This window comes from Hordeum vulgare, chromosome 2H (genome assembly GCF_904849725.1).
Source record: "Hordeum vulgare subsp. vulgare chromosome 2H, MorexV3_pseudomolecules_assembly, whole genome shotgun sequence".
NCBI lineage: Eukaryota > Viridiplantae > Streptophyta > Magnoliopsida > Poales > Poaceae > Hordeum > Hordeum vulgare.
Window position 1 is genome coordinate 148,582,183 of NC_058519.1, and position 12,961 is coordinate 148,595,143.

General features: G+C 53.7%; 1 protein-coding gene across 1 annotated transcript; it reads right to left on the reverse strand.

Annotated features, from left to right (window-relative positions):
• Window positions 1-1,065: 1,065 nt before the first annotated feature.
• LOC123425928 lies at window positions 1,066-7,944 on the reverse strand. The gene is made up of 2 exons (XM_045109693.1): window positions 6,739-7,944; window positions 1,066-1,349 (listed from the first exon to the last, which is right to left on the reverse strand). Exon 1 carries the CDS (start codon window positions 7,942-7,944, stop codon window positions 6,847-6,849), a length of 1,098 nt encoding a protein of 365 aa, XP_044965628.1. The 3' UTR covers window positions 1,066-1,349; window positions 6,739-6,846.
• Window positions 7,945-12,961: the final 5,017 nt, after the last annotated feature.

The window sequence follows — 12,961 nt, forward strand, 5'->3', positions numbered from 1 at the left end:
AAAATTGCATTTACTGACCATTCATCCAATACGATAATATTTGTTTCAACTGTACCCAGCCATTTTCCAATAAGTTGAAAGACTGTTCCATAGTCTCCCCAATCAATCATAGGGAGGGTATTTTTTACTCCCTCTGTAAAAAAATATAAGAGCATTTAGATCACTAAAGTAGTATTTAAACGCTCTTATATTTCTTTACAGATGGAGTACTTGTAAAGGCGGCTTTCCAGATCAAGATACGCCATGGCCCAAAACAAATCTGGTTCAACAGAATTGATTAATAGTACTTTACCATATCTGATATGCTAGAATGGTGGGCAGTGTGAACTGCACGAAAACCACCAGTTCGACCTAACCAAAAACCAAAAAAAAAAGAAAATCCTCAGATCTGAATCAACTCATGTTCGCCCCTAAGATATGCTATAATAAATGGGTCAATAAGACAGTACGTAATTAAACTCAAAACTCATATTGATTTAACAAGTTGCAGAAAACATGACACTACAACATGAACTACAATTGCCAATCAACCAAATTACCAAACAACATAAGGCACAACTAACAAAACCAAGATTGGAAGTAACTAAAACCAAAATCCAAATTGCCAGGTTCATGCAAACATGACACTGCGACACAGAACTGCTGTTGCCTATCGACCAAACAATGTAAGACACAAATAACAAGGAGCAACATCGACAGACTCAATTTGACAAAACAAAAAAACAGTGAGGGTTCGGATCATGCAAGATCTCAACCCAATTAATGACAACTCTAGCAATACAGCATGGTTGATTAAAATACCCAGTGGAGGATGTAGCTGTGTGTAAGCTTGTAACGTACCGACTTATGCTGTACCGCATGAAGCACTTCACCGCATCTCTCCACCTCTACGCCGGTGAACACCACGATAGTATCCACGGTGTCGTAGTCCATGAGTAACCTTTCACACGTACAAAATTCAAGAAACCTGACGATGCAGAACTTTCCTCGGCCGAGGTGCACAACATAGGATACAACCAGGTCTCCTTCAATTGGTGGCATGGCATCCGCCCACACTGTGTGCATCCCCAGGTGGGGTAACCTCTCGAAACAAGCTTTCGCCCCGCTTTATAGATAAAGCACAACGACCAGAATCCAACCAACATGTCCGAGCAAAGAAATAAAAAAGAGAGTCCGCTGGGGCAACAGCACAGTCCAGCCCAATAAAAAAAAGAAACAAAAAACGCCCTCACGGGGACAGGCTAGGCAGCAAGCTAGGTAGTGGAGAGCCGTCGGGCGGCCGCCATCAACGCGTCCAGGATGAGCTGAAGCCGGTCCCGGTCCCGGGTCCTAACAAGCGGATGTCAATGCTGCAAGAAGGCAAGGAATTTGAAGAACGAGTCAGATGCACGCCGCTGAAACACCTTCTCAATCACCATTTTATTGCGAGTAGTCCACAGGGTCCACATCATAGCCGCAAAGATCATCCAAAACAGACGGCGTTTATGGCCGCCCTGGGTGGCCCGCACCTGCAGAAAATCTGCAAGGTCAGAGGCCTCCCACTCCGGTCCCAGAGCCTCGCGTACAAAGCACCAAAGTGCCTGTGCCGCAACGCATGAGAACAGAATGTGAGATCCAGTCTCCGGGACATGGCACAGGGGACAGATGCCGTTACCCGGGCCATGGCATTTCAGTACCTCGGTCCCTGAAGGTAAACGGTCTCGGAGAAGCTGCCAAACAAAAATCTTGATCTTGAAGGGCAGCGGGGCCTTCCAGAGTGGGGATAACCACGGGAGGACCGGCAACCTGCACAGCACCAGGTAGGCCGAACTAACAGAGGATTCTCCCGAGGGAGAAAGACTCCAAGAGACACTATCACTAACCGCCGAGGCCGGGAGGGGAATCACTGCCAAGAGTAATTCCCAGTCCTGGACCTCAACTGGGCCAAGGGGACGGCGGAATGCAACATGCCATCCGTCTTCCAGAGCAGATGCAGAAACAAGGACAGCAGGGTCGGCGCAGATAGCAAAGAGCCTCGGGAAACGGAATCGAAGAGGCTCTCCCTCCAACCAGGGATCTAACCAAAACTGGGTCCCAGACCCGTCGCCCACCGAGATCCGCAAGCCCAACCTAATCTCATGCTTAATGCTCTGGATGGACTTCCAGAACTGCGAACCATTCGCGAGAGAGCATGCCAAGAGGGGTCTGCCTCGAAGGTACTTGGCCTCAATCAATTGAAGCCACAAACCCCCATCTCCGTGCAGAATCCGCCAAACCCATCGGAGCATCAGGGCCACGTTCATGCGGCGGGACGCAGGAATGCCTAGGCCCCCTCGGTCTTTTGGCACGCAGATGTCAGCCCATTTCACCATGTGATACTTGGGTCTACCAGCCCCTGCCTGACAAAAGAATCTAGCCAGTTCCTTGTCGAAGGCGCTGTGCACACCTTCGGGCAGGATATACATCCCCATCATATACATGGAGAGGCTTGCGAGGTTAGAGCTAATGAGAATGGATTTGCTACCTTTAGATGTGAACCTGCCGCACCAGGGTTCCGCACGGGACGCTACTCGTCCCACAAGAGGATCAAACCCGCTAACCAGAATCCTGGACTCCGCCAGGGGCATTCCCAAATACGAGATAGGGAAAGCAGCCAGCTTGCAGTTGAGGTTGTCCGCAATCCTGTGCTGCTCAGCCTCAGAGTAGACCAGGACCACCACCTCACTCTTATCAACGTTAATCTTAAGTCCAGACATTTCCTCGAAGCAGAGAAAAATGAACTTAAGATTAGCAATGTCCGAGTCCGAGCCAGAGACCATGATCATGGTGTTGTCTGCATACTGGAGGTGGGAAACCCCACCCCCCGGGATGAGGTGACCAACCACCCCCTGGACATGCCCGGCTAATCTCGCCTTATCCAGGATGCCAGCCAGGGCATCCACGGCGAGATCAAAAAGAAGGGGGGAGATAGGGCCTCCTTGCTTACCCCCCCTGGAAGCCCGAGAAAAGGGGCCTACTTCACCATTGATATTGATCGCGGTGCTACCAGATCGAACCAGCTGCATGATCCAGGAGCACCACCACTCATCAAATCCGCGCCGCTGCAACACTAACCTCAAGAAGGACCAATCAAGACGGTCATACGCCTTCTAGAAGTCCAATTTGAGAAAGACCCCCTTCAGTCCCTTGGACGCCACCTCATGGACAATCTCGTGAAGGGCAAGAATCCCGTCATGAATCTTCCTGCCCTTCAAGAATGCGGACTGAAGGGGGTGATCAATCCGTTCGGCCACAGGGGACAGGCGAGTGGCGCAGACTTTAGCAAAAATACGCCCAACACGTTAATGACCGTAATAGGCCTGAATTGCCGAATCTCTGTGGCCCCAACTAGTTTGGGGATGAGAGCAATGACTGCATAGTTAATCCTACTCATGTCCAGTGTGCCTATATAAAATTCGTGGAACATGGGCATGATAAGCGGGCGCACGGTCTCCCAGAATCGTTGGAAAAAAACCACCGGGAGGTCGTCTGGCCCCGGGGCCGAGCACGCCTTCATAGAAGCAATTGCCTTGCCAACTTCCTCCGAGGAAAATGGGAGAGTGAGTTTCGTATTCTCCGCTCGGACACCTGATCAGCTAGCGGCCAGAAGTCCTCACAAAGAGAGGAGCCTCCCCGCAGATTAGCCGAGAATAACTCCTTATAAAAGGAGTAAATATGGGATGAGATGTCTTCTGGGCTCTCCAGAAGAGCATCTCCATCCCAGAGGAAAGGGATGACACATTTTCGCCTACGGCCGTTGGCGATGTCCTGAAAGTACGCGGTGTTTGCGTCCCCCTTGAGTAGCCAGTTCTGACCACCTCGACGTTGCCAGAACAGTTCCTCGGATCTGAAAATGCCCATGAGCTCGACATCGAAGGAGTATCTCCGGGTCCAGTCATCCGGGGACAGACCCGTTCCATCTGCCAAGTCATCTAGGGACTTAATCTGTCCTAGCAGAGCCCCTTTACGGGCCCGGAGATTAGCACCTAAGTTAGCACCCCAGCCCTTCATGGCCTGGCGCGCCATCTTGGCACAGTGTTGCCAAATGTCCACCGCACAGTAGACACGTGGCGGGGAAGCGGCAGCCCGATGCCAACGGTCGTGGACCAACTCGCAGAAACCAGGTTGATCCAGCCAAAAAGTCTCAAAGCGAAAACGCCGTGATCTAGGGGGGAACCTTCCCCCGACGAGAAGAGAAGAGGCGTATGGTCTGAGCCAATCTGCGTGATCACCCTAAGCCCGCATAGGGGGAACATCACTTCCCATTGGGGCGACACAAAGACCCGATCTAGAAAACTCTGGATGGGGTCCGCCTGCTTGTTCGACCACGTGAACCTGGCCCCAACGCGAGCTTCCCCACGTAGCGCCAAGTCCGCAATGCAGTCATTGAAAAGACGCATCCGGGGTCGATCTACATCCAGAGAGCTTTTATTAGAAGCCCACCTAATAAGATTAAAATCGCCGGCCACCACCACAGGGGTGGTGCACCTCTCCACCTTATTCTTTAGCTCGGCGAGGAATTCTACCGAGCGGGCATGGTCCGCCGGACCATAGACGATGATCACCTCCCAGCTGAGGTGGGCATGTCGTTCGGTGATGGCCATGCTCACAAAGAACTCCCCCCGGTCCATGTCCTCCACCGAGAACGCCTCCTCCCGAACACCAAGCAGGATTCCCCCAGAGTGGCCTGATGCAGGGAGCCACTGCCAGGAGAATTGGTGGCGGGAGAGCCTCTGAAGCTCGAGCATGCTAAAGTCCTGCCGAATCATTTCTTGCAGACCTACTATGTCAATCTCTTCCTGACGCAAATACTCAATAAGCTGCCGTCGCCGGCCAGGGAGGCCGAAGCCCCTAATGTTCCAACATAGGAGCTTCATTTAACAACCTCGTCTGGATTCCTAGGCCCCGCAAGCGGGGCCGATCTAGCCCGCCCGTCAGCCGCGGGGCGGGGGAGAGCCTTAGATGGCCGACCCCGGCGTCCCCGAGAAGAAGGGACATCGGAGGTCGCCGGGCCAGAGGAGGGAGCTCTAGGGCCTGACACACGCTCCTCACCGCGGATCTCAGTGGGGTTGAGGCGGGTGGGCGGCCGTCCCCTGAGCTCCCGGACAGAGGGGAGCCCACCTATGGGCGGCACAGGTCCAACTGCAACCGCTGTCGGGGGTGCGCCACCATCCCTGGTCTCTCTATGACCAGGTCCGGCATGCACCGGGGGGAGGGGGAGTTGGAGCGCGCTGCTAGACAGCGCGCTTCCGCTAATGCCCCCTCCAGCCTCTCTTTCGCACACATGGCGGAGATCTGCTCAAGAGGGGGACCTTTCTCCCCCCGAAACACAATACCACTGTCCGCAGCCACAACAGCCAAAAGGGGAACCAAATCACTAGAGAGAACAAAAAAACCGAGATCCAGAGCCAAAAGGGGGGAGGAGGGGAGGCGTACCTGGGAACAGATCGCGGGCTGCAGCACGACGGGCCGCCAACTCCGGGATCGTCGGGACTCGGCCATCCTGAAGGATCCGGGACTGGCTGATCCGCGCGCTCTGGCGTGCCGCCACGACGGGGGAAGCGCCCTCCCGAGGCCGAGAGCGGGCACGGGAGGGGACTCAGGCTCCCAACCAGGGGCGACGGCCATCGGAGGACGCGGATCCGGGGACCCCAAGGTTGGGGAAGGGGGGACCCAGGGAGCGCGAGTAGCAAACCACCCCTCGCGAGCGCGGGGACGAAGCAGGGCAGACCTCCATACCCACACTCACCTCCTCCTCAGCAGCGACCACCGGGATAGGGGAGGCATGGAGAGTGATCTCCGTGCCTACCGCCACCACCGGCGCCAAAGAACCCACCGTGGAGCCTCCTGCGAGCCCTGACTGACCTGCAACCGAAGGGGCGGGGTTGCGCCGACCGTCTGACGGCTCGGGTGGAGCCCCGACCGTATCATCATCCCCCTCAGAAGAAGACCCCTCCTCCGATGAGCCCCCCTCCTCGTGAAGCCCCCCATCACCAGGCTCCGGCCCAGACGGGACCGGATCAAGCTGAACCACCGGAGCTGGGGACTCGAGCTCGAAGGTGAGGCGCCTGCCCTTGGAACCAAAGAAGAAGACCAAAGACAGACCGTCGATCCAAGCAGGAGCCGGGCAGAGAATCTCAATGCGGGCGGGGCCATCATCCTTGAAAGACGCCAGGTCCGCGGTGATCAGTTTGCCCATAGGTTCGGAGATGGCTTTTCAGAATATGAGTGATCTTGCCACTCCGCGGAGCCGCACTACCCCCCCCCCTTGGGAGGCCATAGACGAGGACCCAGACCTTCTCTAAGGGAGGGACGGGGTCAGGCTCTGACGTGGCCGCCTGGACGCTGATCATGAACTGGTTGAGGGGACAGCGAATAGGACCATGCGAGCAAACCCGGAGTAGCTCGGCCGAGGGGAAAGGGACCGAGAAGACCAGGGGAGCCATCTCAGTCACCTCCCAGGCGAACTCAGAGCCGCGAAAGTCGCCAATGTAGGCCGCAAGCTCATCCCGGATGAGGTCAGACAAGATCACCAGGCCATCCGGGATAGGCTGTTCGGGCTCCAAGGTGACTGTCGCTAGGTGAGGCCGAACAGCTACCTCCTCAATATCCGCATCCATGAAGTAGAAGCTACCCCACTCAGTGCCATACCCAAGATAGGCAAGAGTCGTGGGGCACCGTGGGGGAGCCTCACACTCCGAGCGGTAGTGTCCGACGTACCCGTAGTTGATGCACATCGAGTCCTCGCGGGAGCGCTGGCGGTTAACCCGAGCAGGGGGGGGGGGTCCAGAGCCTCCTGCTTAGGAGCCCCCTGAGCTCCTGGCGGTGTCAGGCCGCCAGCACCGACAATGTTAGACCCAGCGGCCTTCTTCTTCTTCGACTTCTTCTTCTTCTTTGCCGGGGCCTGGGCGGGAAGCGGAGCAGCAGGCAGGGCCTGTGGCGACACGTGCCTAGAAGGCCTGTCATCCCGGCGCCAGTCCGCACCCTCCGCCCGAGAGGAGCGCCAGTCGGCACGGCGGCCATCATCACCGCGCCGCATTGGAGGCCCGCCCTACCGCTCCCCTCGGCAGTGATCCTGATGATCACGCCGCCAGGAAGGTGCCGCGGGGCGGTGAGCGAGGTCCCGAGCCGGGGGATCGCGGGGCGCTGGCTCATCACGCGGCTGAGATGCCGGAGGGGGACGCGCAACCAACTCCGCACGCAGAGTCGCTTCCCGGTCCAGGTCGACCGCGCGGGCGGCCTCCAGGCGGCGACAGTCCCCGGCGAACCCGGCAACGGCAGGCGGGGATCCCTCGCCGGGTCACGAGGAGGTGGCGGACGGCGAAGGGAGGTCCCGGAGTAGTATTCCGGGGACCTCCCTGGCCGGTTGGAACCCCCATGGCCGGAGTGCAAAGAGCCGGCGCCCATGCCCCCTTCCTGGACGACGTCTCGAGGGGCCAGCGCAGGGAGGAGTCCCTGCCCAGCCGGGAGAGGCCTTTTCGGCCGGGCCTGGCCGTCCCCGGTGAGGCGAGTCATCAGCACGTCCCAGTAGGTGCGCCGCACGGAGGGGATGGCAAGCAGAGCCGGTCGCCGGGCAGAGGGATCGGGCTCGTCGCCGGCTGTGCAGGCAGGCCGAAGAAGGGACGAGGAGGAGGGAGAGCCAGGGCCTGCCGGCCGACGGGGCAGAGCGAATGGGGCCTGGGGAACGGCGGGGACGTACGCGCCCGACGGGTGATTTGCGAGACGAGAGGAGCGGGATCGAGATGCAGCGGGGACACAGGGTGGTGGCGGCGCATGACGGGCAGGGAAAACCCTAGCCCCGAGCCGGTCCGCCCGACGCAGGCCTGGGCCGGGCCGCGAGCGTTGGGGGAGGCCCAGGAGTGCATCGGCCCATCGCCGGTTTACCCTCTCTAGGACGCTGGACGGGCGGCAGGAGGCCCAGGCCATCTCGCTAGCTGAGATAGGCCCAGGCCCCGTTCGGAACGGCCCAAGCAGAGAGCCAGCCCATCCGCCCGCGAGCCGGCCCGGGGGATTAGGGCACGGGGATGGGGACGGACGAGGAGCCCGGGCAGCACCCGCCGCCGCCGGCACCGGTGCCGCCGCCACAGGAGGCAGGGCACCAGCGCCTGGTCAGGGCGCGCGGGGGCCCTCACCGGCGGCTGCCACGGGGGACAACCCAGGCAGCAAACCGGCTCGGGCCAAGGAGGGGAGAGGGGGAACCAGAGGAGGTCTGGGCACCGGCGACCGCCGCCCGGCCTCCTTCCCCGGCCGCCGGCGGGCAGGGCGCGCCGCAGCCAAGAACGAGCCAAGAAGCGGCGGTGCCAGAGACACCGGCAGCTCCATCCGGCCGTCACCATCCGAAGAGGCCTCCAGTTCATCAAGATCGGGATCGTCCGTCCAGTCCGCCCACCGTCGAGCCGACGGGGGGAAGCAGAGGGAGGGCGCCCCCGGCGGGGGAGGCGGAGGCATCGGCTCAGGCAGCACGCCGGCCAGACGCCGTCAGAGGGCACCGCGCAGCCTTAAGTCTCGGCCGCCGGAGAGGAGCCGCCCATGTCCGTCGCGCGTCGCAGGAGAGTCACTCGCAACACCCAAAAAAACTGTAAGCCCCGGTGGGGTAACCTCAGTGACGTCAGCGAGGTCGGTTGCACAAAAAGGCCTTCCTTTATCCAAGGACAACCAAAGCTTGTGCTCGGGCACATATTCAGCAAGGCTACTGAATGGCAATGCCCAATCCCCCCACTTGGTCCACACTCGTTTCTTGGTGTCGAAGGAGTAGGGTGCCAAGGCTGCTGGTGGATATACAGGTGTTTGACCCGGCGACCACAGCAAAGGATTGAATGTGGACAGAGGGGCCGCAGTATTGTCCCGATACGAAGGGAGGCACCTCGAGAGAGTGCCATCGCCAGTCACAGTAGTCATAGCGGGGTTGACGGAAGGTAAGAACCTCGAAGCTCTGCTTTTTTCTGCCGTGTGGCAGCGACGGGATCCGGTCCAAGACGTACAGGCTATTCCGGATGGTGAGGGAGATGGGCATGCACTTGGGAGCTTTCATGCTGGGCATGGCGCGAATGGCGTGCAAGCTCAGATCGTACAGGACGGAGAGGCCCTTGTGATCCGCTGCGATTACCTTGCCCTCTCCCCCGTTCTTGAGGAGGAAGAAGTACATCGTGCCATCTAGCTCAGTCTTGTGAGGAGGATAGAACCTCAAGATTGGTTCGGGCAAGGGAGCATCCTCTATTGCCGCCGGCGTATCCACGATTTGTCTTGGTGGCGTTGGGCGGAACAAGGACGAGATGTCTATGCGGCGCAGAGAATTGGTGCGGTTGGCGCCATTGGCCGACGCCAGATATACAAACCGCCGAAAACTCATAGAGACGCGTCCAAATCAATAGACCTCCCGATTGATCAGAAAACCACTGCAGGTAGGTGATTCTGAAACAGAAAACAAAACCGTAGTGTAATCTTTAAGATGCGTACATGAACTCATCCATCCAGATGCATGTATATGCCAAGGATTAGTACCAACCGGTCTTCCGACGCCAAACTTAGATCCGTTGCTCGGTGATACTTCCTCCGTCCCATCCAAAAAGGGTATAATAAAAACTTTCATATTCAAGTGCATTGATTAGTAAGAGAAGTTTGATTTCTCACAATTAGTTTTGAGATATGAATATGGTAATATTAGAGTTATGTTAGTAGGGTGTTGTGGATCTAGAAATATTTGTGTTGAGGTTAGTGATTCCCGTAGCATGCACGTATGGTGAACCGCTATGTTATGAAGTCGGAGCATAATTGATTTATTGATTATCATCCTTTGTGTGGCGGTCGGGATCGCGCGATGGTTAGCTCCTACCAACCCTTCCCTAGGAGTAAGCGTCTAGCACTTTGTTTCGATTACTAATAAAACTTTCGCAATAAGTATATGAGTTCTTCATTACTAATGTGAGTCCATGGTATAGATGCACTCTCACCCCACCATTGCTAGCCTCTCTAGTGCCGCGCAACTTTCGCCGGTGCACAAAATCACCATATATCTTCCTCAAAACAGGCACCATACCTACGTATTATGGCATTTTCATAGTCATTCCGAGATATATTGCCATGCAACTTCCACCATTCCGTCTCATGACATGTGCCATCACTTTCATATTGTCATTGCATGATCGTAAGATAGCTAGCGAGATGTTTCAATGTCATATGCTAAGGTAGATCGTTGCACATCCCGGTACACTGCCGAAGGCATTTCATATAGAGTCATTATTGTTCTAAGTATCGAGTTGTAAGTAAATAAAAGTGTGATGATCATCATTATTAGAGCACTGTTCCATGTGAGGAAATAATAAAAGAGGTCAGCGAAGCCCAAATAAAAAAGAGAGGCCAAAGATGCCCATAAAAAAGAGCTAAAAAGAGAGAAGGGACAATGATACTATCTTTTTCCACACTTGTGCTTCAAAATAGCACCATGTTCTTCATGATAGAGAGTCTCTTATTTTGTCACTTTCATATACTAGTGGGAATTTTCATTATCTAACTTGGCTTGTATATTCCAATGACGGGCTTCCTCAAAATTGCCCCAGGTCTTCGTGAGCAAGCAAGTTGGGTGCACACCCACTAGTTTTCTTTTTGTGCTTTCATACACTTATAGCTCTAGTGCATCTCTTGCATGGATATCCCTACACATTCACGTTGATATCTATTGCTGGGAATCTTCATAGTCCGTTTATACACCGAGTCGATGTGACCATCTCCTCCTTTTTGCCTCACAACCCCCACCACACTCTATTCCACCTATAGTGCTATATCCATGGCTCACTCTCATGTATTGTGTGAGAGTTGAAAACGTTTGAGAAAGTAAGAGTGTGAAAACAATTACTTGGCCAATACCGGGGTTGTGCATGATTTAAATTCGTTGTGTGGGGATGATGGAGCATAGCCAAACTATATGATTTTGTAGGGATAACTTTCTTTGGCCTTGTTATTTCAAAAGTTCATGATTACTTTGCTAATATACTTGAAGTATTATTGTTTTTATGTCAATATTAAACTATTGTTTTGAATCTTATGGATCTGAACATTCATGCCACAATAAAGAAGTTACAAAGAACAAATATGTTAGGTAGCATTCCACATCAAAAATTCGGTCTTTATCACTTCCCTACTCAAGGACGAGCAGGAGTTAAGCTTGGGGATGCTTGATACGTCTCCAACGTATCTATATTTTTTTATTGTTCCATGCTATTATATTATCAACTTGGGATGTTTTATATGCATTTATATGCTATTTTATATCATTTTTGGGACTAACCTATTAACTCAGTGCCCAGTGTCAGTTTCTGTTTTTTCCGTGTTTTTGACCTTTTTCAGATAAGAATATTAAACGGAGTCTAAACGAAATATAACCTTCGAGATGATTTTTTCCAAAACAGAAGGGATCCAGAAGACTTGAGAACCAAGGCAGAGGGCCACGGGGGAGGCCACGAGCCCCCTAGGCGCGCCCCAGGGGGGCGCGCCTAGTAGGCTCGTGGGCCCCCCGTGCCTCCTTTGTCCTACCTCTTTCGCCTATAAATTCCCTAAAATCCCCTAACCAACAGAGAGAGCCACGAAAATACTTTTTCGCCGCCGCAAGCTTCTGTTTCCGCGAGATCCCATCTGGGGACCGTTCTGGTGCCCTGCCGGAAGGGGATTCGGACACGGAGGGCTTCTTCATCAACACCATTGCCTCTCCGATGATGCGTGAGTAGTTCACCACAAACCTCCGGGTCCATAGCTAGTAGCTAGATGGCTTATTCTCTCTCTTGGATCTTCAATACAAAGTTCTCCATGATCTTCATGGAGATCTATCCGATGTAACTTTCTTTTGCGGTGTGTTTGTCAAGATCCGATGAATTGTGGATTTATGATCAGATTATCTATGAATATTATTTGAGTCTCCTCTGATTTCTTATATGGATTATTTTGTATCCTTGTAATTCTCTTCGAGTTATGGGTTTCGTTTGGCCAACTTGATCTATAATTTTTGCAATGGGAGAAGTGCTTGGTTTTGGGTTCATACCGTGCGGTGTCCTCACCTACTGACGGAAGGGGTAGCGAGGCACGCATCGTGTTGTTGCCATCAAGGGTAAAAATATGGGGTTTATATCATATTGCATGAATTTATCCCTCTACATCATGTCATCTTGCTTAAGGCGTTACTATGTTTGTTATGAACTTAATACACTAGATGCATGCTAGATAGCAGTCGACGTGTGGAGTAATAGTAGTAGATGCAGAAAGTATCGGTCTACTTGTCTCGGACGTGATGCCTATATGTATGATCATTGACTTAGATATCGTCATGACTTTGCGCGATTCTATCAATTGCTCGACAGTAATTCGTTCACCCACCGTAATACTTGCTATCATGAGAGAAGCCTCTAGTGAACACTATGGCCCCGGGGTCTATTTTACACATTATATATTCAGATCTACATACAAAAAAACGAAAAATACCTTGCTGCACTTTTATTTATTTATTTATATTTACCTATTATCACTATCAGATCTCACCTTGCAAGTAATCGTAAAGGGATTGACAACCCCTTTATCGCATTGGGCAAGTTTGTTTGTTTTTGCGCAGGTGCCTTGGTGCCTCATCTTGATACTCCTACTGGATTGATACATTGGTTCTCAAACTGAGGTAAATACTTATCTCTACTTTGCCGCATCACCCTTTCCTCTTCAAGGGAAAACCAACGCAAGCTCAATAAGTAGCACATAGCCGGTTAGCAATTGCGAGGCTGAGACGGCAGTCAAATTCCTCAAAAAATTGATCTTTCATTTTGGCTATCCACATAGCATCATCACTGATAATGGTACCAACATGTCCAAGGGAGCCATGAAGGATTTTTGCGCAAAAGAGCATATCAGGCTTGATGTATCTGCGGTTGCACATCCTCAATCCAATGGACACGCCGAAAGGGCGAAT